The 27,758-nt window shown below is 37.4% G+C and overlaps 1 protein-coding gene, 1 long non-coding RNA gene and 1 pseudogene across 2 annotated transcripts; 1 reads left to right on the forward strand and 2 right to left on the reverse strand.

Moving 5' to 3' along the window:
- Positions 1–7,565: 7,565 nt before the first annotated feature.
- Positions 7,566–8,983, reverse strand: LOC100021136 (olfactory receptor 10A4-like). The gene has a single exon (XM_001373353.3). The coding sequence runs from the start codon at positions 8,981–8,983 to the stop codon at positions 8,036–8,038; it is 948 nt and encodes a 315-aa protein (XP_001373390.3). The 3' UTR covers positions 7,566–8,035.
- A 275-nt stretch (positions 8,984–9,258) lies between these two features.
- LOC100021162 (olfactory receptor 10A4-like) lies at positions 9,259–19,428 on the reverse strand (annotated as a pseudogene).
- An 871-nt stretch (positions 19,429–20,299) lies between these two features.
- Positions 20,300–26,976, forward strand: LOC107650794 (uncharacterized). Its single transcript, XR_001626879.2, has 2 exons — positions 20,300–20,879; positions 22,832–26,976. It is a non-coding gene; the product is annotated as an uncharacterized LOC107650794 (long non-coding RNA).
- The last annotated feature ends 782 nt before the right edge of the window (positions 26,977–27,758 follow it).

Here is a 27,758-nt window from a genome sequence, read left to right on the forward strand (position 1 = left end):
GGGTGAGGTCTAGGGGAGTCATAGTAAGGTGGATAGTGAGGGGGAAAAAGATTGAATTAGGCATGGTAAGGTGGGGATATGGGAGATGGGTGGGTACTGGGTAGTTAGGGTAGAAAGGTAGATTGGGGGAAAGGGGATGGGAGGAGTTGGGGATGATAGAGGTCTGACAGGGAGAGTAGCTGAGGGATTCAAGTCCTGGTGTGGGTCAGTATGAGGAGAAACTTCCTCACAGGCTAGGTGGGATGATAGAGCATGTTTCTTGCTAGATTTAACTGAAGGATTTAAACTAGAATGGTTTGGTTCCAAAGAAAGAAAAATTTCTTTACTGGAGGGGATGATTGATTTATCAACATAATATGCCCACAAGTACCATTATTTATAATCTGGAATCTTTGTAATGGCCAACTTCAAATCTTTTAAGATCTTGAAGTCCAAAGAGCTATATTTTGGCCAGGTAAAAGATATGTCTATCCATACCTTACAAAGCTTTCTAGCTTTTTTCTTTGTCATTCAATTCTCCTCAGGCAAATTTGGATTAGTCCAAGATTTTAGAAATATATACAGGGGTGAACCAGGAGGAATAGTTCCTGATTTCTCTTTATGTGTTGCAGTATTTCCATACTGTCTAGCCTGTATGTACTACTTAATCTAGTTTGAGTATTGCTAAATGATCAGCATAAACAATAAAAAGCTCCTAAAACAAAAAAAATGGAGACCCAAAGCTCTTCAATGTTATTGTGGAAGGCAGTAAGAGGAGGTTTAAAACAAAAAGCTAATGTAAGGAAATAGTAATTGTCGCACAGCAATAGTATCAATAATGAATGTGTATTTAGCATAATAATTATTGTTATTAATAACAATATACATTTATTCTAATTATAGATAATGTTATAAAAAATTAATAACAATATGCCTTTATTATAATTATCAATGATTAATAATATGCATTTGTTATAATTATTGTTTTTAATAATTAACAAACATATACCATAAACAAGTGTCAATAATCAATAATAACCATTAGTAATTAAAATAATGACTAATAATATTTATTGAAAATTAATTATTGTTATTGATAGTATTATTAGTACCATTGTGTTCTAAAAGTATACCTTAATATTGCATGTAATTAATTTGATTTAATGTTGGCTTTGTTCAATTTTAGAAATTTGGTTTTAATTTAAATTCAATATTATTAATATTTCCTATTAATAATCTTTTTATTTAAATATATTCTATTTAATATCATTATTTTAGATGACTAGTAGTAGTAGCAGAGGAATTCTTTTTATTTTCCTGCAGTTTCAATTCTCAACAGTAGGTGGTGCTATAAATGCATGTAGAGTGGAAGACACCTGTGGGTAGACTTATCTAAGCAAGCAGTGAGGTAAAGGAAGGAAAAATTGGCTTTTAATATGCTAAAGAAGGCATGCAGTCTACAAGCAAAGTTTGAATGACTTTAGATATGCTAAAGAAGGCAGGCACTAATGTTTGAGGGTTGGGGAGGGAGAGAGAAAATTTTAAGCAGAGCTTCCTTGTAAAAATGCAGTTTCCTCTCCCACCAAGGTTAGATAGTAGCCACATTTTTTTGAAGTTGGGGGGCAGGAAGTTCCTAAGTCTAGCATAGCCTGGAAGGACCCTCAGCATTAATTTAATGGGTGTTGACAAGCAGGTCCCTGCCACAGAGGCCACAGAGTGGGTGTGGCATGTGGGGAAAGTCAGGCAGACACTGGGCTGGGAAAGACCTGTTGGGTTCTAGTGCTGCTTGGTTTAAAAAATCTCGTTCCTGTTTGGAATTGGGGGGGGGGGTGCTCCCATGTGCAGGACTGTGCTAATTGCAAGCCTGGGGAGAGTGCAAAGGCTGGGGAAGAAACAGGAGTCTATGTTTTTCCCACCTGGGAAAGTCAAACTGTCTGGGGCATGAGGGATCCTTCCCCCTCCTCTGTTGCCCCATTTTGTCCAAAAGGGGTCATCTTGGGTGGGGTGTGGATAGGAACTACATGGGGAGAATTCTTAATGAACCTGGGGGGATCAGCTGCTCCCCTGCCTGGGTCCCTGGTTCTGTTTCAGGACTGCCCCAGTGTTATGGTAGGATTTGGGGTAAGGGAAACACAAGAGGAAAACATATAAATAAATTCTAATTTATTGTTTGGGAAGGGTAGGAAAGGAATAAGCGTTTAGGAATATACTTATTCTTATACTTAATTTAAAAGATTATAACTAACTAAGCTATATTACTAAACTAAAACATTAGCTTCCCAAATATCCCAATCTCACACCAGGTGCCCAAATCAAATAGGGCCAGGATCTTATGTTGTTGGATGTCCAAGTAAGTCCAGACTGATGCTGCTAGCAGCAAAATCCAGAAAAAAACTTCTTCCTTAGTTGATCACAGACAAAATCCTCTTTAAGGTCCTTCCAGGAGAGCAGACAAGGTCATTCTAGGAGAGCAGACACTGAGAAGAAGAAGTCATTGGGCATAGAATATTGCCAGAGCCCAAGGCTCAGGATCCCTTGTGTGATGATTAAAATAGTGGGAGTCATAAACTGTACAGATAAAAGAGTGGTTGGCTTAAATTGTGACCGCAGAAAATATGGTTTCAAAACAGTGTCTTGTTTTAAATCAAATATAAGGTGGTCGTGTGAATTTTAAAAGTCTCCATCTTGGTCTAGCACCCAAAATTTGTGCACACCCACACTACACGGGCAGGTGCTAGTCAATGACAAATCAGAAATAACTAACTGCCCACCTGGGCTGTCCTAAGCCAAGCTAGAGCCAACCATTGGCATTTGTGAGACACAGGAAGTGAGGTAGGGAACAGCCTCTGGAATTCGCTCACTTCCTGTGGAGAGAGCGAGACGGGAGTTGGTGTTAGGAACTTGGACAGGGAGGACGCCCGCAGACAGCTTTCCTTCAGATCACTCACGTGAGTTAAGGACTGATTCTTTCCACCTTGGCCCTTTGGGCCTAAAACTCCCTCTGCCTTGGTCAGAGGTTGAGTAGCCCCTTTCCCTTTTCTCTTCTCTCCTTCTCTCCCTCTCCTTTCCCTACTCCCAGTGTGATTAAACCTCCATAAACTTCATTCTGACTTGAGTGTTTCATTTTAGGAATTTCATAAGTAAATTCCTTGGCGGCCATTGTTCAATATTACATAAATCCTGTAGCCACATTTTAACCATTACAGTGCTCATAACCTCTCCCAGAAGCCTAAAATTTCTACCATTACAGTCACCAGGGAAAAATTCCCAAATATTAAATATACTTAAGGCAGCTGGGTTTTATAGAGATTTTAATTAATACATATGAGGAATTAATGAAAGAGAGAGAGAGAGAGAGAGAGAGAGAGAGAGAGAGAGAGAGAGAGAGAGAGAGAGAGAGAGAGAGAGAGAGAGAGAGAGAGAAAGGAAACAATGGGAAAAAAGGTTAGGTCAGCTTAGGCAAGCCTCAAGAGAGAGATCAGTCCGTCTTTAATCCACTCACCTCAAGATTTGTCCCAAGCAAGATTCTAGTGTTCAGAGACACACCAGTTCATCTTTTGCCAGCTCCATCTCCAGAGAGAGTTCCCTGAGACAGTCCCTTCTCTCAGCTTTTCATCTCCTTTTAAAGGGAACTTTCTCCTATGTCACCTCCCCTAAGTTCTCACATCTACCAATCACAGTAGATGTTTTCCAAAGAACAGACCATTCTTAATTCACACCTAAGTAGACTTAAACTTTTGATTAAGTTCTCACCTGAAAAAACCTCTGAGTAAGTTCTCACCTCTTTGCTCCTTGTAAATTCACAAGTTGCCTGACTTTTATAGGTACTTAGCACCCTTTTGTATTAGATCTAAAAATAGGCACAGTTTAAGAACTTTTGCCTTACTATAAGTATGGGTTTAGGTATTTTTCATTGTTCAGCAAGGAGTTTCTTCCCCTAAAGCATGCTTAAGTAGGGGTGGAGTAGAGGTCTCACATTCCTGATTTAAGTTCCTTCATTGTTTAAAATGGGGAATGGTCTTAACCAAACCTTATGAAGTATGGTATGAGAATTTTTAAGATTCACACTTGCTACTGTCAGTCATTCCCTAAGATTTGCATTTCTCAGTTTTTGCAACAGTTTTGCAAATTGCAAACCTTTTCATACTTTATCCCATTCCCCCCTTTTGCATGAATAAAAAATCATGTTGGAAACGCTATTTTTGAATTTGTGCACAATGCACAATCTAAAATACTTACCAGTTACCTAAACTAAGAAATCTACCCAAAATAACCAACAACCCACACTCAACTATCTTTCTCTAACTAACACTGACCTATTATAAGGAATTGTAACAAGGAAAAAGGAAAAGGAAAACAGTAAATAATGAACAAGTACAAAATTCAAAAAGAAGCAAAATCAAAATAGCAAATAACATCAAACAAAAGATGAACATAACTTCCACGAAAAATTCAAACTTAAAATACTCTTATCAGCTAATACAGAACATTGTACTACTATTGCAAAACATTGACAATAAACTTAGAGAAAAATTTTTGAAAATTAAAATAAACACAACATTGCATAAGTTTCACAATGAAAAATCAAACCAAATCTTAAACTCAATTATGCAAATACATGTAACAATATTAGTGAGCTATGTACACAATTTATACATATATACATATAGTACATACATACAAAATATATATGTATGCTATACATATGCACATATATACACTTATGTATACTTCATATTTACACATAGTTTACATATAAACATACACTATAATACAATTAATTTGCAATCCTATTATACACCCTCTTTACATATATTTATCTATTTATTTATAATTTTGTTTGATATGTGATATCATATGTTGTTTGTGCTGTGTAATGTATGATGTAGTACAAGTCAGTATCTAATTTTCTTATCTTACTTAATTTTACCTAACTAATCTCTATCTTCAAAATACTTATCCTAACTAAATTTCTATACCTAAACTAAGTATGTAACTACATTTTGTTAATAAATAACATATCTACAGCTAATCATAACATTGTTAGTTCCCTAACTATACATTGTTTCACTCATTTAAGTAATGATTCAATGTGACCTAACCATGCTTATATTTTGTGTTTGTGTTTTATTATGTTGTTACTTTTGCTATGTCATGTTGTTTTGTTATTTAAATGTCAGTGTTACTGTTATGTAATAGTTATGTTACTGTTGTATGCAATATACTTAATCCTACTTCAGATCTTTCTTTCTCTTCTCACCTCCCCTGAATAGTTTTCTGCAATTCCCGAGTAGTAAATATATTTGTGTTTGTATGTGAATAAATACTATGCCATTATTTACTAAAATACATTACCCAAAGTATAAACTCATTAGTCCATTTATCCTGTAATCCTCTTCATTGAATGTCCATTAATTCCTGAATTCTCCTCTTCATCTGTATTGTCCTCTTCTATCCTCTTCTGCAGGAACAGTCCTCTCCTTACTGATCTTTTTGACTGCAGACTCAATTTGATTAATGATTCTATCTTTCTGCAATCTCTTCTTCATTTTCTTCTTCAATGATTTGTACATTTTCATTCATTATTTATACCATGTGCTCATTTTATATGTGAACAATGATACCAGGAATCTCTACCCAAAACTTTTACTGAAGATGGAGAAACCAACACAATAGTGTAAGGACCTAACCAACTTTCCTGTGTTGCTGATGTTTTAGCAAAAAATTTTACATATACCATATCTCCTGGTTCATAATTATGAAGAGAATAATCCAAAGGACCAGTTTGAATTAATACTCTCATATCATGTAATTCTTTTAGTCTTTGTTGTAAAGCACTTAAGTAAGAAGCAAATTGACAACGTCCTTCTAAGAGATATGTATAGACTGTCTTACAAGTTTTTGCTTGTAGTGGAGCATGTCCAAACAGCATTTCATAGGATGATATATGTAAATCTGCTCTTGGCCTCATAGGTAAGTAAAACAAAGCTATGGAAAGAATCTCTGGCCATTTGAGATGAGTTTCAACACAGAGATTCCCCACCATAGTCTTTATTTCCTTATTCATGAGCTCCACTTGCCCTGAACTTTGAGGATGATAAGGCACATGATATTTTGGTGTTATTCCTAGATTTTCATAGACTCTTTTCAGGATGTCTTGAGTGAAATGGGATCCTTTATTGGAGTCTATTGTTAATGGTACTCCAAATCTAGGTATAATTTCCTTAATCAACACTTTCACAACAAAGTTAGCTGTATTTGTATTTGATGGAAAAGCTTCAGGCCATTTGGTTAATCTATCACCAATTACCAAGCAAAACTTGTATCTTCCAGCTTTTGGCATGCTGATGTAATCAATCTGCAGACTCTCAAATGGACAATATGCTAAATGTCTACTATCTAAACCTTTCTGTCTGAATGCTCCTTGATTGAATTTTTGTTAAACAGAACAGCTTGAGCAGATCTTATTTGCTACAGTACTTATTCCAGGAGCAACCCATTGTCTCTTTAGGTGTTAATTACAGCTTGAGTAACAAAATGACCTTTTGTGTGAATGGCTTGACACAAATAGGTATACTGCTTTTTTCTTTTTCTCAAATTCAGGCTTTTTTGGGGCATAACTTTTAATTTGAGTCCAGCAGGAGGGTTTCTTAACTCTGTCCTGTTGTTAGATTTGGTTTTCAGTCCCCTAGGAGCATTTGGTTTTTAATCATTAAGGAAAGGTTTTCAGAGGTCTGAACTTTCGCTGCCTCTATGCCACCATCTTGACTCATGCCTCCAATATTTTTATTTTTAAAAGGTATTCCTCTGTTTTTTTTTGTATGTGTTCTCAGTTTTGTTAGCATATAACTGACATAATAGATTTTGCTAACTCTTTTTATTTCTTTTGGTTTTCTTATGATTTAACTTTACTAATTTACTATCAATTTTATGCTCTCTTTTTAATCAGATTTATATATATATATATAATCATTTTACAATTTTAATTAATGTTTTCAAGGAATCAGTTTTTATTTATCATTCCTATAGTTTTTGTTTCCTGATTATTTTTGCTTTAATTTTGAATATTTCCTTTTTTAAGTTGTAAAAGTTTTGATTCTTTGTGGGCTTTCTAATTAAAAAAAGTATTTCCTTCATTAATCCTCTCTTTTTCTATTTTGTAAATGCACATTTAGAGGGATATGATTTTCTCCCTAAGTTTTGCTTTAGCTGCGTCCCAGAAATTTTGGTATTTTGTTTCATCATTATAATTTTCTGATACAGAATTACTGTTTATAATATTTGTTCTTTGATCCACTCATAATTTAGGATCTCATTGTTAAGTGTCCAGTTGGGTCTATATCTTTGGTTTGTGCTTTAGTCTTTAAAGTATTCTTGTGTTATGGTCTTAAAAAATGCATGTTACTTCTGCCTTTTTGCATTTGTTTATAATATCTTTGTATTCTAACACATGATTAATTATTGTAAAAATTCTATATGGGGCTGAGAAAGAAATGCATTTTTTAGCAGTTCTATTTAGGAGATTCTATAAGTCTTTTAGCTCTAGTTGCTCTAACAGCTTGCTCAGTTATGTATTTTCTCTTTTGTTTATTTTTCTGTTAGGTTTATCTAAAACTGAGTGAGGGAGATTGAGAATGTTTGGACGAATTCATAGATCCTGTAAAATGGCAACTATATTCCTATAGCCCTTCTAACATCAATTATTTGCCTTTTTTTGTTATCTGTGCCACTGGAAAGTTTTGAAGTAAAATTTCAGAGTTATTTTAATTGCATTTTAACATTGACATATTGCTGTAAATTTCACAAGTGTTTATATGCATTAGTTCATTTGACCCTTACATCAGCCCTGAGTGGCAGGTACGATAGGGATTAGTAGCCTCTCTTTAGAGATGAGGCACAAGGTTACAGAAAGCTAGTAAATATCAGGAATGGGATTTGAACCCAGACCTTCCTGATTCCAAGACCAGCTCTTTGTCTCCTTCACTGTGTTGCTTCCTCCCCCACCCTTCTGATCTTTAATTCTATCCTTACTTAGTTCCTTTTCTAGCAAAATTAGTTATAATTTCTGGGCTCCAAGGGCCTTTTGGAGTGTTTGATGGAGTGCAGCTTTTACTTCACTATTCCTTAAGCTGTAGATTATAGGGTTTAACATGGGAGTCACTACTGTGTAGAACAGTGAGAGCAACTTCTTAGTCTCAGGTGAAGTGTTCGATCGGGGCCGGAAGTAGGTAAGGATGGCAGTACTATAGAAAAGGGAGACAACAACAAGGTTGGAAGAGCAAGTAGAGAATGCTTTTTGTTTTCCCTCAGCTGAGGGCATCCTGAAGATGGTAGAAAGGATTCGGACATAGGACCCTAGGATCAGTAGGAAAGGAAAGAGGATAAATAAGATAGTGGCTGTCAGTGCCTCCAGCTCAAAGAGGGAGGTATCAGCACACACCAGTGCAATTACAGGAGGGCTATCACAGAAAAAGTGATTCACTTTGTTTGGACCACAAAAAGGGAAGCTAAAAATCCATGATGTTTGTACTGTGGCCACAGGAAACCCAGAGAACCAAGAGGCAGCAGCTAGTTGGACACAGGCTTGCTGGTCCATGATAACTGGATAGCGCAAAGGATTACAGATGGCCACATAGTGGTCATAGGCCATGGTAGCAAGGAGGCAGCACTCAGCAGCCCCAAAGAAAAAGAAAAAATACATCTGAGTTGCAAAGCCAACAAAAGAGATAGTTGTGTTTTTGGTCAGCAGGGTACTTAGCATCTTGGGCACGATGACCATGTTGAAACTAATTTCCAGGAAGAACAGATTCCTCAGGAAGAAGTACATGGGGCTATGTAGGGCAGAATCAGCTGTAGTGACCAGGATGATAAGGACATTTCCCATAAAAGTGACAAAATAAATGAACAGAAACAACAGGAACAGCAGAATCTGTAGCTCAGGGTGTAGGGCAGGGAAGCTCACAAGGACAAATTCATCGACTGTTATCCAATTCTCCCAATCCATTCTCCTGGCCAGAGCTTGTGGAATATTCAAACTTTAGGGAGGAGGTGAAGGGGATGGAGAATATATCTATACTTTCATTGCACCTCACTGAAAAAACTGCCTTTCTATGAATTTTCCTTCTTACTTTTTGCCCTTACTTTATCCTCAAGTATCTGAAGATACAAACACTTGTATATTCCAAATGGCCCAGAGGATGAAAAAAAAAATTCATGTAGACCCCCTTTAACCCTGCAAATTATTCAAGTTCTGGCTTCTATTTTCTCTATGGGGTTTGGTCACAAAAGATGTTTCACCATTATGTTCTTCTTCCCTCTCTCCTTTTGTCCGTCAATATTTCCAAGAAAGGCAGAGGCATCCAGTAACTTTATTGCAGCAAAAGTGAAAGTGTTGAAATCAGAGAGGGGATTCTTATCTGCAAAACAAAAGTTGGGAAACATTGTAATCAAGATAACATTTCTTCATCAACTAATCATCAACATGTACCAAGCTCTCCTTCCCTGTGATCAGAAGTCTGGCCTTTCCTATGGAGGGTACAAAGAAAGGAGAAGGCACAATACTTCCTATTAGGGACCTCTTTAATGGAAAAAAAGGTTGTGCCCTCAAGTGGCTCTCAGCCTAAAGGGAAGCACATAAAGAATAAGGAGAGAATAGCAGACTTCTTTATCTGATGCCTCAGAAGGTGCTATCAGTCACAGGAGAGAATCTGTGATATAGGCAAGGGATTAGATATTACTCAAATCAGCCTAATTCACATGAGTTCTAATTCCAGGTGGAAATATCATTTCTCTAAAGCATGAATCTTTCTTAATTTTCTTTGATACAGTCTTTTTTTTTGGGGGGGGTTCCTTTTTAAAGTTTCTTATGCCTATATTAACTTAGATTAGTGTCAACATATATGTAAATATATTTTTCATAGCTATAACATTTCATGAGATATAGTAAAGACCAAATTTCAGGTCATGTGGAAAATAACCAGGCTTATCTATTTGTGTCAATTATAGATTTTTAAAATTACACAGACTGAAAATATCTATTCAAATCCATACTTTCTTCAGTTATTGTCATTTGACTTCTGGCACACTGTTTGGAAATTGTTTTATTTTTAATAATTAACAAGCATTCATTTTCTCTTTCCTCCTTGCTTCACTCCCTGGAAGTATTTTGTTTTTAACTTGTCTACTTCCTGAAACTTCCATGTATTAGTCTTTCTTCTGCCATGTGGGACTGAATAAAACAATGTCTTCCTGGAGAGCCCATTAAATGTTTGAAGGCAACCACAATTATCCCTTAGCTCTTTTCTTCTGCAGACCAAACATTCCCTTCTTTCAATTCATTCTTATATTTATATTGGGTATTTTGGCTACAGGAACTTTATTTCAACTCCTAGCCTCAACACTTGATTAAAATCTTTTACTTTTACTGTTGAATGACCATATTTTTCATAGGTTGAAATGAAAGCCAAATTAATATTATTAATCACAGCAAGTAGTCAAAATCGTTCTTTGTGTGAGACTCTATGGATCAATGGATAGAGTGCTGGATTTGAAGTTAACAGAGAGACCATGACTGAATCACATACATCTTCTAGGTTTCAGGTTTCTCATCTATAAAATAATCAGGATGGATCAAACAGTTTCTGAGGCCTCTTTCAGCTTTAAATCTATGATGCTAAAAATATGGTTGTCACCCCTGACCCCCATATCTTCTTTCCAGATTGTTGCTATCCTTGAAATGTGGTACCATTCAATATTGCATTATTCTTGTAGTCAGATGTGGGTAGAGTTCAGCAGGGACAAGTTTCAAGGATGAGCACTAGCCATTTCTTATATCAGCAATGTCTGTTGTCCCTTGGTGCTTATGTATCCTGCATAATTACAATCCTGACCAAATTAGAAACACCTATGTGTTTAGTGTTATCATGGTTGCTTTCACTTCTTCCCACTTCATGATTCCTCTCCCCTGCTACCCACTCCTCAATAATTCCTTCTTTATAGTACCAGAGCATCTCTTTTCTTTAGTCTCTTCCCTCTATATCTTTGACATGATGGGTAGATAGGATTCCTTGAAATACCTTTGGTGGGACAATCTGTTAGCAAGAATTCTTTTGTTCTCTTTGAGTTTACACTTGTGAAAGGGAATCCTTTATTCTCTTTGTCTATTTTGAATTTGTGAAGACAGGATTACTTGACCTTTGTCTTCTTTGAATTAAATCAACAAAAGCTTGAATAACCTACTTATCACTAGGTAGAGGAACTCTCTACCTTTTCAACTCAATCAGCCAGGAATCTGTGAACTCTTTTGATGAATATTGACCTCTCCAGAAGGTGAGAAGTGGTTCCACAAATACTGCCTCCTGAGTAGCGCTGGGAAATTTGGAAGCTGTGATTGGCCCTTGTGAAAAGGGGAAAGGACAAGAAGCCAATATAAAAGGCCCTGACTTTCTGGGGCTAGAAAAAGTCAATTCCAAGGAGTTGGACTTCAAGAAGGAAGTCAGTTTAAAGAAGTAGTTTGGCTCAAGGAAGAAAGTCAGCCTCAGGAGCTCGAGGCATCATCTTGCCTGCCTCTTAGAAGGAACTTGGGTGAGTGGATTGCTAGCTTTCCCTTCCTATCTTCTGGAGAGAGTTTAATTCCTGTTGAAGGTCAACAAGTCCTGGCTGAGTTGAGCACCGGAGCAATATTTAGTTAGATAGGCTAATGTCTTCTCTATTTTTTTGGATTTCTCTGCTTTCACTTTTTCCACTTCTTTTGTGAATAAAAGCTATTGAAGTCATTTTGACTTTGAGCAATAATACTTCGAATTGGCAACCACCATTATTATTTATAATCTTCATATATTTTAGTCAAACCATTAAAATTGAATTCCTACAAAATTCATCATGGATTTGTCACACAGTCTCAGTTTATGAGCTCTGAGATATTCATGGCACAGGGATTGGGAGTTGAAGGTGCAATTTTAGATGAACAAATTTTTACCACAGAATAGCACTGCTTTTACAATATGATGATGATAACCAGTGAAACTGAAAAAGATTCTTGATTATGTGCTGTGGCTAGAATTTGAATAAGGTTGTTTTAGTCAAAATAGACTATTGGATGGGGAAAACCATTGTAGACCATACCCCTTATAATCAACATTAGGTAAAAATTACTCTTTAAATGCTATCCAAAATTTCACAGATAACATATTCTTTCTATGATCTTACTTGTACAAGAACTGGTTGTTACTGCTGTTGTTATTAGGATTCCAAGGGACATACCAGAAATTGTTTTAGCTTTGGTACTCACACTTCATTAGTATTCTCAGTTTTCCTATCCCTCTGATTAGAGGATTGGAGACTGGAACAAATAAACTTTTTCTAAAGCTTCCTGTTATAGAGAGCCCCAAATCCCTATTTCTTCATTTACCACCAGCTACACTGCTTGGTTTTCTTGGTTTTGATTCTACCATCATCTTCATCATGTCCCATATAGCACCTCACCAGGATAAACATATCAACAGGTGATTCATAACCATGGAGATTACTTTAACTTTGATGCTCATATCTCACAAGTATCCTCAGTTATTTCAGTCTCTTTGATTAGAAGACTGGAGGGCCAAAAAACAAACCCCCACCAGTCATAACTTCTTTTATGAAGACTCAAAATACAAGCAATCTCTTGTGTCCCTCCCTCTTTCAGCTTCTTTTTGTATGCTGCCCAAAGGGGGTACTTTTAGGTTGTGATTTCCCTGAGGGCAAAGACTATCTTTCTTCTTCTTATTTGTATACCTTGTACTTAGGATTGTGCTTGGTACAAAGTGGCTGCTTAATAAATGTTTATCATATTGTACTTCAGGTTTGAAATATGGTAGTGACTGAATCTTTTAGTCCTAGGCCATTCTAACCCATAAATAATTATGTTAAATTTTATATAATTTTGTTTGTCAACTAAATATCAGTGTTCTAAATAAAGTAAAGCAAATTCTATTGGTCTTCTGGATATTAACAAACTGCTAAGGGGGTTAGCTCCTCGTTTCCATGATTCCTGACTCATTTATTTTAGTATAATGAAACTTGTATTATATTCAATTTATACTGAAAATATTTCTCCCAGTTGGCCAAAACAAGTCATGGAATTCAGCCATATGGTAATTTGAATGGAGATACACCAATGACCCAGTATAAAGAATTTTTTTGTGAATCCTGGCATGGGTCCAGAGAGCCCAGTGTTATGCTGTAGTAGTGGTAGCATTGTGAAAATGTTGGTTACTTTATAACATATACCCACTTACCTTTGAATTCTAGGCTACTAAAAGTAGAAAGTGAATTTTTAACTTCCTCTGAAGGTATTACCAAATGTGGATGTAAATTGTGGTTCCTTGAGGACTGAATGCATACAAACAACCTATACAGATCTAGGAATCTTATAAAATATCAGGCTAACTAAGAGGCAGATGGTAATTCTGCACATATGGGATATGGGAGACTAGAAGACAGAATTAAGATGATTATTGAGCCACTTTCAGTGATTTACAAAACAACAACAACAACAACAAACCATTGCTCTGGACAAGATATGAACAAGCAGTTTAGATATTCAAAAAGGGGCAAAAGTTAGAGTTTTCAAATTATAGAACAATGAACTTGACTTTGTTCTAGGCAAAATTCTGTACCTCATTACCTAAAGGACTAGAATGTGAAAAATCAGAAAGGGAATTAGTGATGACTCGGAGCTAGGAACAGTTAATGAAGAATAATTAATCCCAGCCTAACTTTTCACCATTTTTACAATTATTAAACTTGTAGGTTAAGGGAACTCTTCATCAATCACTTTATCAATAAACATAAATTAAGTGCCTAGTATGTGCCAGGTCCTATACTAAGCACTGGGGAACAAAAAGAGGTGAAAACAGTTCTTGCCCCCAAGAAGCTTACAGTCTAATAGAGGAGACAACATGCAAACAAATATATACAAAATAATGAAATATAGGACAAATAGGAAATATTTAACAGAGGGAAAGTGCTGAAGTTAAGGCATAGTATAGCTGGACCTTAGCAAGGCCTAACAAAGTTTCTTGTCCTTGTAGACACAATGAAGAGGTGTGAACTAAATGAGTCTAGTTAGGTACATTCAGAATGTTCTGACTACAGAATAGCGATGAAAGGATTCATTTCATTCTGGAGTGAGGTCTTTGTAGAGTGTTCTTGGGATCTGTCTTTGGCCCAGTTCCATTCAACATTCAAATAATGAACTTAGATGAAATTATAGATGTAATGTTCATCAAACTTGTGGATAACATGAAGTTGATGGGTTAGAACAATGAATTGTATCTAAGAAGTCAGAATTTAACAAGGATGGTTGTAAATCGCTAATATACTTCAATTAAAAACCAAAACAAAATCCAACAGATGTCAGAAGTTCAGAATAGGGAGCTGCCTTTTAAACAGCTTTCCTCTACCTTTTTGCCCTGATTTCACATGACTGCCCCATCACACAATTCAATCAGGAAGAAGGAAACAAACATCTATTAAGTATCAGCTAAGTATGAGGCACTTTACAAATATCATCTTATTAGATTCTCACAGTAACTGGGATGTGGGTGCTATTATTCCTCCATTCTCCTGTTGAAGAAACCGAGGAAGTGAAAATTCTATGATCTGGATCACAGTTTATAAGTATCTGAGTACAGATTTGAACTCAGGTTTTCCTGACTCTAGCTTAGTGCTCTATCCACTACATCATGAAACTCACTGTTGTATTTGCAACAAGAGATAGTCTGCTATTCTTAGTTTTTTTCAGTCTTCATTTAATCTTCTTCCTGGTGCTCCCTTTCTGCTGACAAGATTATAGAGTTTGCCTAGAGATAGCAGTTGTGACTACACAAGATTCCTCTTGACCCTGTAGTTTGGCTACAGCATCAAAACTAATATCTGCCCAGCTTCAAGTGGCCCTTAAAGGTCTGCATTCAATGCACTAGTGTATACAATTACAAGATCTAAATTGTTGGGAACTCAGCAGCATAGAAAACAGGTCACTCTTGTGATAGTTTTATTCCCAACTTCTAAGAATTAAGAGGCTGGTAGTTTCCCAGCAGGAGGAATGGCTCAATCTAGGGATATCTTGCTGATCTTAACCATCCCAGTCTGGTCTCTTGAATAGATCAGGAACTAGAGTGAATCTCACATGTTCACTAGCTGAGGAAAACCCATTTATTCCCATTAACTCAAAAATATGAAACTATTGTAGGCTCTGGGGGAAACATGGCTTTAGTAAACTGATGGGGGTATCATGTGACCTATGTGGGGCACTCCTGCTGTGCTATGATCACACCTTTCCTATTCACACCTCTGATAGTAGTTCTTCTCCAAATCTTTTCTTTTTAAATAGCTTGAAACAGCTCATTTAAGGTGACTCCACAGATAACAGATTCCTCAGATATCCTCAATGGAAAGCAGAAGGTTAAGGGAAAGAAAACACTTTCAGAAATGGAGTCTCAGGTTTCTAGCCAAGTGGATCCTGGGGCACTAAATATTCTCTGAATAGCAGACTATTGGTAGATAATGTGCCAACATGGCTATGGAGCCCTATTCTGTTTCTGGAGTCAGAAAGACCTGAGTTTGAATCCAGCCTCATGCATTTACTAAGCCATGTGGCCATTTAAAGTCCTGCCTCAATTTCTTCATCTTCATCTTCATCTTCATCTATGAAATAGCACTTACCTCACTGGGTTTTTGTGAGAATTGTGTAGATAGAATTCACTCCCCAAGGCTCTTCCCACCCAGCTGTTTTACTCAGCATCCCATTTGTGTGCTTACTGCTTATACTGTGTGAAGGGACCTGAATGCAAAGGGAAGGGACAAGATAATAAAAGTTTTGGTGTGGCACTGCCCTTGCTCTCTACTTCCTGGAGCATGGCTGGTGAGCCTGACTGAGAGCCAGCCAGGTCAGACTTAGGTTAGAAAATTAGGTTTTATACTTCTATCCTTTTCTATTATTTCTACTTCAAGTGATTATTAATAAAACTCTATGGAGAATAAGAACCTGGAGCTATTGATTTAAATGTTTTTTAAACCTTACCTTTCATCTTAGAATCAATACTGTTTATTTGTTCTAAGGCAGAAGAGTGGGAAGGGTTAGGCAATGGGGATCAAGTGACTTGCCCAGGGTCATGCAGCTAGGAAGCATCTGAGGCCAGATTTTAAACCAGGACCTCCTATCTTTGGGCTTGCCTCTCACTGAGCCATCCAGTTGCCCCCTATTGATTTAAATTTTATGGAATCAAATGACAAAACAATTTTAAACCACTTACCATAGTTCCTTCTATAGTAAACACTATATAGACATTATTATTATTATTATTCAATAATAATATTGGTACCTGTGTAATCTTGGGCAAAGCACCTAAATTTGTTGAGTTTCAGTTTACTCCTCTTTAAAATGATGGAATTAGACTATATGACTACTCCAAGATTTCTTCTTAATTCATGATCCTATATCAAGATCACAACCCCTGCTGATTGTCTTTCCTGAATGAGGAGAAAACAGACCCACCCCCCCACTCCCCGTTTATGAAAGGAAAGATATCTAATAACTTTGTCACATCTAAGAATCACTCTAAAACAAAATCTTTCTATGTCAGAAGTCATGCCCTATTCCTTCTTCCTCCCATTAATCTTTATAGAGGCTAGTTTAAAGATCCAACAGCAGCAATCTCCATTAGTATCCATGGTTTAAACATGCTGGCTATTTGCAGCCTCTTCTAAACAGAAGCACTGGTTTGCTCCCTAGCACCATGACTGCACCTGCTTTCTTCCATCTTACAATTTGACTTATATCTCCTTTTGCTTTATGCTAACTCTTCCATGATGACATTGATTCATTCATCAATACTTTTTAGACTTAACCAATTAACCAATTAAAATTTTACCTAATTGATTTTTTACTTCTTCATCTTCTCCATGAGGATATAGTAGAAAAACTTCATCAGATTTATTGCAGAAATCTATATTTTTCTGATTAGAAAGCAATCCTTTAAAAACAAAATAAAATAAAAGCAATGAGGTTAATGTAGTATGACTTGCTTGAAATGAAACCATGTCTGCTCATGTAGTGATCACTGCTTCCCTTTTTGAATTCTTAGAAATTATCTATTTAATAAAATTTTTGATAGTTTTGTCCTACTACTAACATACCTCAGCAAAGTTTAGCTTCCTTAACTGACAGTTCCCCCTTTAATTGGCTCTCTGATCTCTTCTTGCCCATTTTCTTCTTACTTGGTTTTCTGATTCTTGTTGCGACTCTAGAACATGCTATTTTTTCTCAGACCCTGTGCTTTTCTGTGATTATTGGCTTCTCGTTCCATCTAGACCTACTGATGCAGTTTTGTGCCTATCTTATATCTGGCCTTCATTGTTCTTCTTAAGATTTTCTGGCACTGGTTCCTTATCTTATGTTCATGTTTCCTCTTACTTAGTTTTTCTTAGTTCTGATATTCTAAAAATGTAGACTTTACCCAGATATAGCTGTCTAGGAATCTGATACATACATACATACCTATACATAAGAAATGCAATTAGAAAGATTCCCCTCATTATTACTCCCCCCTTCTTTTATAAACTTAAAAAAATTTAATTAATTTAGAATATTTTTCCATGGTTACATGATTCATGTTCTTCCCTTCCCCTCCTCCCTCTCCCTCCCATAGCCCATGAGTAATCCAACTGGGTTTTACAAGTATCATTTATTAAGACCTATTTCCATATTATTAATATTTGCTCTAGGACAATAATTTAGAGTCTACATCCCCAATCATACCCCCCCTTGAACTATTTGAGCAAACAAATGTTTTTCTTCTGAGTTTCTATTCCTACAGTTCTTTCTCTGGATGTGGATAGCATTCTTTCTCATAAGTCCCTGAGAATTGTTCAGGATCTACTAGCATTGCTGCTAGTAGAGAAGTCCATTACATTTGATTGTGCCACAGTGTATCAGTCTGTGTACAACGTTCTCTAGGTTCTGCCCCTTCCCACCCCCCCCCCCCACCTTAACACAAAATGATAGATGTGATCTGTATCCTACAGGGTCTGAATATTGGCAGTCCTTTGAAAACTCCTATATATTGAAGTTATGCCTAGATAGGAAAGGCCCCTTAGCTTACTCTAGAAGATATGAAGGAACCAGGACAAGGGAAGAAAGAAGAACAAAATACCATCAAAGAAAACTAAACGAGTTTTCAGAAATTCAAATCTATACTCTTGTTTCACTCAAAGAAGAGTATAACTGAATCTCTTCAAGATGGGTGAGATGAATTTCAAAGGTGGAGGAGAGGCAGGAAGATGTAGAGAAAAGAGTGATGGACTTGTAGTTAGAAGAACTGCATTCAAATCCCATTTCAGATGTTCACTAACCCTCTGACCTTGGGAAAGTCACAATCTCTCTTTTTTAAAAATTTTAAACATTATTTTATTTGATAATTTCCAAACATTATTCACTGGAAACAAAGATCCTTTTCTTTTCCTCCCCGTCCCCCCCCTCCCACCACCTTTCCCTCTCCCATAGCCGACCCACAATTCCACTGGTTATCACATGTGTTCTTGACTTGAACCCATTTCCCTGTTGTTGGTATTTGCATTAGGTTGTTCATTTAGAGTCTCTCCTCAATCATATCCGCTCAACCTCTGTAGTCAAGTAGTTGCTTTTCATTGGTGTTTTTACTCCCACAGTTTATCCTCTGCTTGTGGATAGTATTTTTTAGATCCCTGCAGATTGTTCAGGGACATTGCATTGCCACTAATGGAGAAGTCCATCACCTTCGATAGCGTAGATCTCAAATAGTGTTGTGTCTCCACAGACCAGGCTTAGCACTGGTGGGCTGTCACAGAAAAAGTGGTTGACCTTATTGGAATGGCAGAACGAGAAGCTGAAGAGCCACATGGCCTGTACAGTGGCTACAGGAAGACCTGAGAACCATGAAGCAGCAGCCAGATGGACACAGGCCCTGTGACTCATGATGACGGGGTAGCGCAGGGGGTCACAGAATGGCCACATAGCGGTCATATGCCATTGTAGTGAGGAGGCAGCACTCTGAGACCCCAAAGAAGAAGAAAAAATACATCTGAGTAGTACAGCTAAGAAAGGAAATGGTTGTATCATGAGCCAATAGTGCTGCCAGCATCTTGGGTACAATGACCATGTTAAAGCCAACCTCTAACACAGAAAGATTCCTGAGGAAGAAGTACATGGGACTGTTCAAAGCTGAATCAGCACTAGTGACCACTATAATGATGGTGTTGCCCAGTAAGGTGACAAGTTCAATGCTCAAAAAGAGTAGGAAAAGCAGGACTTGAAGTTCAGGTTGCAAGGAAGAGAAGCTAAGAAGGACGAACTCATTCACTGTTGTCCAGTTCCCCTTAGCCATCGGCACAGAGACTGCTCCTAAGCTGCAGACAGAGACGGACAAATTTTCACTAGAGAAGCCTGGGTCTGGTTTCCCAGTTTATATTCCTCTGCTGGTCCTAGGGAGGAGATGGGAAGACAAGATCTTTGTAAGAGGAAGAAAGTCCCCAGCATATTAAGAGACTATAGACTAAGCTCTGATATGAGGCTTGATAACCTTTGGAACAGTGAAGCTTACTCAATACAAACACACAACAAATAAGAATTGCTGTCCTGAGACCATCTCATTCAGAATTTGTTTTTTTCTTTTCTTTTTCTTTTTTTAAAATTAAAACCCTTACCTTCCATCTTGGAATTAATACTGTGAGTGGTAAGGGCTAGGCAATGGGGATCAAGTGACTTGCCCAGGGTCACACAACTAGGAAATGTCTGAGGCCAGATTTGAACCCAGGTCTTCCCATCTCTAGGCCTGGCTCTCAATCCACTGAGCTACCCAGCTGCCCCCAGAATTTGTTCTTTTGGAGGGATCACTAAGGAATGTGGAAGGCAGAACACTATAGAGCAGAACCAAGTGATAGACTTGGAGACAGACCTTAGTTGGATTCCTAGACTCTTATCCTCAAAATGAGAGAAATCATGATTTTACCATCTACCTCCAGAGATTATTGTGGGGAAAGTAATTTGTAAAACTTAAAGACCTATAAAATTTAAGTTATTTTAAAAGACCTTAGATTTGAATGCCAACTCTGACACTAGCTGTGTACTGAGGAAGTAACCTTTTCCCTTTTTCTAACCCTCTATTGTAGCATTCAGATTGCCTTAAAAGAGAACATGCTCAGTCTTGAGTATGCGCAGTATTGCTCATGGCTGGGAAGGCCTCTGACCCTTGACCCCAGCTTCTCCCAGGTTAGGTGGGAAAACAAGTTTCTTTGTTCTCGCCTGGTTAAGAGAAACCACACCTATGCCTTGTCATTAACCAATGAGGGTCATCCCTATGTACTACGTAGCAAATGGTATTTATGGCCCAGCAAGCTCCGCCACACCCTTCTTCTCTTTCAGGCTAGCTGATGGCTGTCCTTGCAGGAGCTTGGCCTCTGGCCAAGCTCCATCTTTAATCTTTCTCTATTCATCTCTCTGACCTGTATTGTACTGGTAAAAGCCTTTGGAATAGTCCTTTGATCAGAGTTTGGCTGTGGCTCATTGATAATTAATAAAGACTCATTCTGACCACCTCATATCTCTAATTTGACTCCATCATCCCCCTCATGGTATCTAAACTTCTATCCTGTCTCTATCTTCCTACCTTGTGGCTTCTCTCCCCTCTGAGAGAGACCACAAATGGCGCCCACGTGACCAGGACTCACACCTGGCACTTTTTCATGGCATTCAACACTTTTTATTCCTCACAGCTGGTAGGCAGGGCGCGCCCCTTACACGAAAAAAAAAAGAAAAAGGAAAAAAAAACAGAAGGCGGCGATGGCGGATGTCCGAAGGAATTTTATCGATTCTCTGGCCAAGAACGGTAAGTCTTCCTCTGCTTGAGGTGGGTCACTCCTCTGAACCCTGCTCGACTCTTAATGTCGTTGTTGAAGGGGGAGGAAGGGAAGTATTGGAAAATATATCAGGATGAGGAAAGGACACGGTCGGTCAGAGACAAGAAGCAAGGAGCAAGCTAATCTTCACAGGCAGATTCCTGGGATGCTTTTAAAAGGCTTATCAGGAAGTAATTGCTTTGACTCAAAGCAGGACACTTAAAGGCCTGAATTAGGTTAAATTCAGAACAGCCTAGGTTGTAAAAAGATATTGCCATTCTGTAACCAAAGGCAGAAGATTTTTTTTAAAAAGGGCAAGCCTCTACACTCATTTAGCATTTGAAAAAGGTCCTAGGAACTCTTTTGTTTGAGGTCCCGCCAGGTAAAGGCAGGCTTTACCTGGGTGATTGCAAATGATAAAAAGCACAGAGAAGTGAGATCTGGGAATTTGAATCGTTTTAATTTAGGTTGGATATAGGCAAAATTATAAAGGAATGTCTGCTTATATTTTTTGATAAAGGAAGTTAAAAAAGAGAATTAAAATATCTTTCTCTGACTTTTGTTATATGCCACAGAATATCAGGACTAGAAATGTTTTATCTGTAGAGACATTTTGGTATATATCACAAGGTAATTAAAGTGCAAACAGAAAATTTTAAGGTTTGGGCTTAAATCTGAAGCAGCTTGAATTTTTTTTTTCTCTACTGGCCACATGGCTTGAGCCATGTGGAAGATAGCATCAGAGCAACTGAGGTTCCAAGTTTTTTTATTACAAACGCTGTAATTGGCTAGAAGAAAAATTTAATACTAAGATATAATAAGCATGAATTGGAATATGATTTTAAGGAATTTATAAGGCTTTCTAATTTTAACTATGGAAGAATTATTAACACTTTTCTAAGCAGGACATAAAGCAACAGGATGAATCTTGAGCAGAGCTTATTCAAACAGCCTGTATGCAGTTCTGAAACTTTTTACTGGGCATATTACTATACCTGTATCCAGAAAGCAAATGATTTATAACTCGAATAGCTTTTACTATGGAAAATTAAAACACATACTCCGCAGGGTAAAAGCATGGTTAGGAGGATTCAATCTGTTTACCAGTGGTTAATTATTAAAGTTATCAAGGAATCTGTTACTCAGTACAGTGATTTATTAAGGATTTGAAAGAGGCAATACTATCATGTATTAAAATTGCAGATATTGAAGCTGATCATGATATTGAAAAGAGACCTATGATAATAAGGCAAATTCAAAGGTTACTGGCATAATTTGATTTATTTCTGCAGGGAAGATTTGCAGGCTTAGCAGATGAAAGTAATGATTTTAGTCACAGTATTAAGATCTTTTCAGTTATGAAGTTAATTGCAGTAGTTCACAAATAACAACTTCTGTGCAACTGTTTGATAATTCTGTGCATATTTTTCCAGCATAAGACAATGCTATAATTTTAATAACTGCACAAGGTGAAATTTTTCAAAAAGCAAAAAGTGTGTGCAGACAAACAAAGGCTTAGATCCCAGCACACATGGGTCAAATCATAAGTGATTTATAATATGATATTTTTATGATTATGGGTTTGAAAAAGCAAATATTTAAGCATCTATACATGCTGCTTTGCAAAGTCTATTGTACATCTATATCCTGAACAAGCAGGTGATATTGCTTATCAATGCAAACTGTTGTGGATTAATTTCACCTCTGATAGATATCCACGGTATATTCTGGAGCAAAGGATGCATTTCAGGATGCTCCTGGCACAAAGGTTGAACTGTGAAAAGTGATGGGAGATACTTACTCTCCTGGTTTATGGGTTCAAGCTAATTCATGAGCCCCAAAGTTCAAAAACTGAAAGTATATATGTTCTGTCACTTTCTAACTCTCTAAGACCCAATGAGGCTTTCTTTTGGGGTTGAGGTTTTCTGTTCTATTTTCTCAGATACATGGAGTCCATGGAAGAGGATCAAGAGCATCTAATGGCAGGAAAATCTGCCCAGAAGAAGGACAGATGGCAGAGGTGTCTGGCACAGGACACCAGAAATACAGCACATGGATTGTAAAGCCTATGATTGCCCTATAGGCAGGTTTAACACACTATCCACACACACATGTAATTGTATGCGAAACAATTTGACTACAGAAGAGTATCATTAAGTCACTAACAGATATTCTGTTCTAGGAATATAGGGGTATTTGGTGAAAGATCTAACTTTATTACAGGCCTGAAAATTTTGAATGGTACTGGTACAATGTGTAACTTGAAATCATTTTATTGGAATTGTTCCATGTTAGCCAAATTCGATCAAATATCAAAAGGGTATAATTGGGGATGTTATGACAGTATAAGGAATGCTGTCTACTTGCAGCACAAATGGGTATTGCTATCCAACATGTAATGATGATTATTGTCTTAAAGGGTATCTAGAAGTCAATCTTGTTTAGCTATGACTGTTCCACTTTCGTAAAGAAAGAGGTAGATCTGGTATCACTAATCATCTATCTCTTCTACACCCCACAAAGGAAGATAAGTTAAAGCTTTGTAATAATCAGTATTGAATGTAATGATAAAGATCACATTGTGTGAGATACCTGAAGTGGGTTAAATATCATCAAGATATTAAGACTGTAAGGGACCCAAGGGGATGATAACGTTGGGTCGAGGTCTTGTTTATATGTTCACAGATAATGAAAACATCTGGTCACCCACGTCATGCTTCATGCCAGCTGATACAGACCAGGAAGAGAAGCAGACGGAAGGTGATGGCATCAGCTATCTACATGCCAGCCACAATCCAGGCACGCTGGAGGGACACTTCTTTGGTGACTAATATCACTCCAGAACAATGACATTACACTATTAGAGACATTGGCTATTAGGCCACTGATGGACACTTGTCATGCTGACATCCATTGAGATGGGGTACCCAGAGCAACATCAAGTATGCTAACTCAGAAGGACTAAATCACACTTGTGTCTGTACAAGACACCAAATATGTCCCACACTCCAAAGACTTTGCGATGGGATTGAGATGAAATAGCTACAAATTGTCTAGCTACTAATGTATACCCTGTATTTTGTATATGATACTGTCAAAAGAAATGTATATTGTATGCATTGTAAAGCTACCACTTGTATTGTAAGAAATGCTGTTATCAACAAGGGTATAGACCTTGGTATGATTCTCCAAAGAAGTAGGAGATAGAAAACTTTCATTCATAGCATAGATCTGATACCTCTGACAACAAAAATGAGGTGCTAAGCAGGAAATGATGCACAGACAAGGTTAATGGACAGATGACACTGATGTTACTCTCGAGAAAGGATGAGAGATCAGGGAAAAGACACTAGGAAATCTTTAATCAGGAACCTGAGTTATTGTAAGAGATCATTGACATCCAGGCAAAGATTATGTTCCTGACAATACCAGGATGGACATTAAGGGCTGACTACCAGAGATGTAGTTAAGTGTTAATACCATTGTTAACCATTACTCCTGATACCCTGTCTTTGTGGGTAATATTTTAATAGGAAAAATGTCTTGCTCTCCTCCAACAATCCCAGAATTCAGATGGCCACTGGATTCGGGATCTATTGGCTTCCCTTTCATATACTGGAAGACATTCTGGTATATGGAAGTAAGACCTCAGGAAAACACTGAGGACTCTAGGTGTGACAATTTCTGTGGACGCGCAGTCATTGTCTCTCCTAGGTGGAAAAAATTATTATTGCACAAAAACATGGAGCAAGGGCAAAGTATAATCTAAGTTTTACTGTTTTGGAGTATGGATTAAAAACATGACACAATAGGCACAGATAAGCGTGTAGAAAAAGCACATTGAATATTATTCACTGACAATTAGGAATGAAAAAGCTATGTCAAATTCCATAGGTACAAGAAACTGTAGAAATTGTTTTTACATGGAAAACAACTTAAGCTTCTATTTACCCAAACATTGGTTTGGTGGAATGAATTTTGCAAATAGTGGTAATGGTATAGGTTTGGTTATCATATTGATGGGTTTATTTATACAAGCAGAGATTTAAATAAGGAAGACATAAGGGATATGCAGTCAAAACTTGAAATATTACTTCATTATCACCATCATGGTTATTTAAGTTACAATTGAGAATGTAAAATGTATGGGAATATTGGTATTTGTTAAAAATTGCACTGTGATTATTGTATTAATGTTTTTTGCAAAGCCTGTAATGGTGCAAAATTATGTTCATATACAAGGCGAATTTTGATCTATTTAGATCAGGAATTAGGAATCATTGGGAATATAAGTTCTGATATTTTACATTGGCTCAGTTTCAAAGATACCACATAGACAGTGAGCCAAGAGAATCTTGTATTAATTTTGGGATCAGGTTCCCAGGATCAATTTTCTAAGATCATTTGACATGTGATAACATGATCCTCCAGAATTGTTCAGAGAGGATGTTTTTCTTTGAAAGGATCTCTCCCTACCCACAAACAAAAAGAAAAGGGAGAGGAATCTCATAGAGATCAGTATGTTCATTTTAAAGAACACTTTTGATTCATTTTCAAGTATTCAACTTTGATTTTTCTGTTGCACAATTATTGCCAGAATTTTTAAGTACAAGGAAAGTACTGTTAATGCTCTGATCCAGAATTATGAAGGTGCAAAGATTTCTATAATTGCAGTCACCCAACAGTCGGTGAACATGAGAACATGACAGAAATTGTTAATTTTTCAGATGACCATTCTGGAGAGTGATGTCTGATTGCATCTAAGGGGAATCATAATGAATCTTTCATTATGGACCAGACAGCCTCAGCCACGATTATACACTTTCCATATGAAATGGATGTTTGAGGTTGGGAAATGCAGAGACATGGCGTACTGACACCCTCAGTCGCTGAATGTCCTGGCATCGAGTTACCAACCAGTTTCCTATGTGGCAGGCATCTGGCAGTGAGCACGGAAAGATCCCCAAGATGCAGTATCAGTACGAGAGAAAGGAAGGACTTATCCTTCATCTCCAGAGATAGTATTTTGCTAACTGTTGAAAAGGCGGACAACTTCTGCATATAGTGTCCATCTCTTCTTTTGTTACTCTTCATTTTTCTTTACCCCAAACAGGATGTCACAGGACTGGCCGACCCTGTGATTGAGTCTTGTACTGCCCGGACAGGGACTTTCATTCGTAACCCCGATTCCTTTGCTGGTCTTAGGATGACGAAGAGTTAACAGCTTTTGCCCCGAGACTGCAGCTCGGATGGGCAGAAGAATCGAACAGAGAGAGTGCAGTATTTGTGGGCCTCCTCTGTTCCCCAACTTTATTATTGCACCTGTCATGTGAACCATAGAATTCTACCTCATTAGACCAGGATCAGTAGCGTGGAAATTATTTTCTTAACATTTTTATATCTACTAAGACTGTTGCATTGATCTTGAAATGCAGTCAGACAGATAGAAAGATCAGTTTGGGAATTTTTAAGATTGATCACTGAATCAGTTTATGCTGATGTTCACTCTTGATTGGTATATCTAAGTTATACAATCAGGGTGGGTTTTTCATCTCTGTATCAGAATATGATTATGCACCAGAGTGTTTGTATTTGTTAATGCTGTAATGTTGTTACATTTTGATATTACACTATTCATTTGTGTGTAAAACAAAAAGGGGGAATTGTAGCAGTCAGATTGCCTTAAAAGAGAACATGCTCAGTCTTGAGTATGCGCAGTATTGCTCATGGCTGGGAAGGCCTCTGACCCTTGACCCCAGCTTCTCCCAGGTTAGGCGGGAAAACAAGTTTCTTTGTTCTCGCCTGGTTAAGTGAAACCACACCTATGCCTTGTCATTAACCAATGAGGGTCATCCCTATGTACTACGTAGCAAATGGTATTTATGGCCCAGCAAGCTCCGCCACACCCTTCTTCTCTTTCAGGCTAGCTGATGGCTGTCCTTGCAGGAGCTTGGCCAGAGGCTTTAATCTTTCTCTATTCATCTCTCTGACCTGTATTGTACTGGTAAAAGCCTTTGGAATAGTCCTTTGATCAGAGTTTGGCTGTGGCTCATTGATAATTAATAAAGACTCATTCTGACCACCTCATATCTCTAATTTGACTCCATCATCCCCCTCATGGTATCTAAACTTCTATCCTGTCTCTATCTTCCTACCTTGTGGCTTCTCTCCCCTCTGAGAGAGACCACACTCTATTTTCTCACTAATAAAACAAGACTGCTGAGAGGCAATCTGATACAGCAAATAGAGGGTGAGTTATGGAGTCAGGAAGATCTGGGAACACGTCTTGCTTCTGAAAAGTACTGTGTGCCCATGAACAAGTCATTTAACCACTCCATGTACTAGGCTGCTCTGTTAAATGATAAGTTACAGGCAAATTACTGAATTGCATTCATTGATAGGAGGAATTTCCACATTGGGGGTCGTTTCACTAGAGCAATGTGGTCACGGATTTAGACCCCCTACCTCTGCCAAATGGAGACAGACAGTAATACTTCTACTACCTCCCTGATTATGTTTGAGTTAGTCTAGGTGACTTCTATGGCCTTTTCTAATATTATGAGTCTGACTTAAAAAAATAGAAAATCTAGAGTGAAAAATGGTTTTTCCTTAACACTTCACCAAGGCAGAAAGCATAAGAAGTCTATGAGTAAATGTAGGAATATTACAATATATGTTTATGTGACAAGGAAATGTCACATAATGTTTATGTGCTTCTAAGATAAAATAGGGCCAGAGGGAGAATTTCAGGCCATTTTAAATGGGTCTCAGTGCATAATTTGCCAATCATAGTCTTAAGTTCTTCATTCTTTCCTACTATTTGGAGAGGAGAAAAAAAAAACTGAAAAAGGTTAATTAATATCAACAAA

The sequence above is a fragment of the Monodelphis domestica genome, chromosome 1, assembly GCF_027887165.1.
Source record: "Monodelphis domestica isolate mMonDom1 chromosome 1, mMonDom1.pri, whole genome shotgun sequence".
NCBI classification, from domain to species: Eukaryota; Metazoa; Chordata; class Mammalia; order Didelphimorphia; family Didelphidae; genus Monodelphis; species Monodelphis domestica.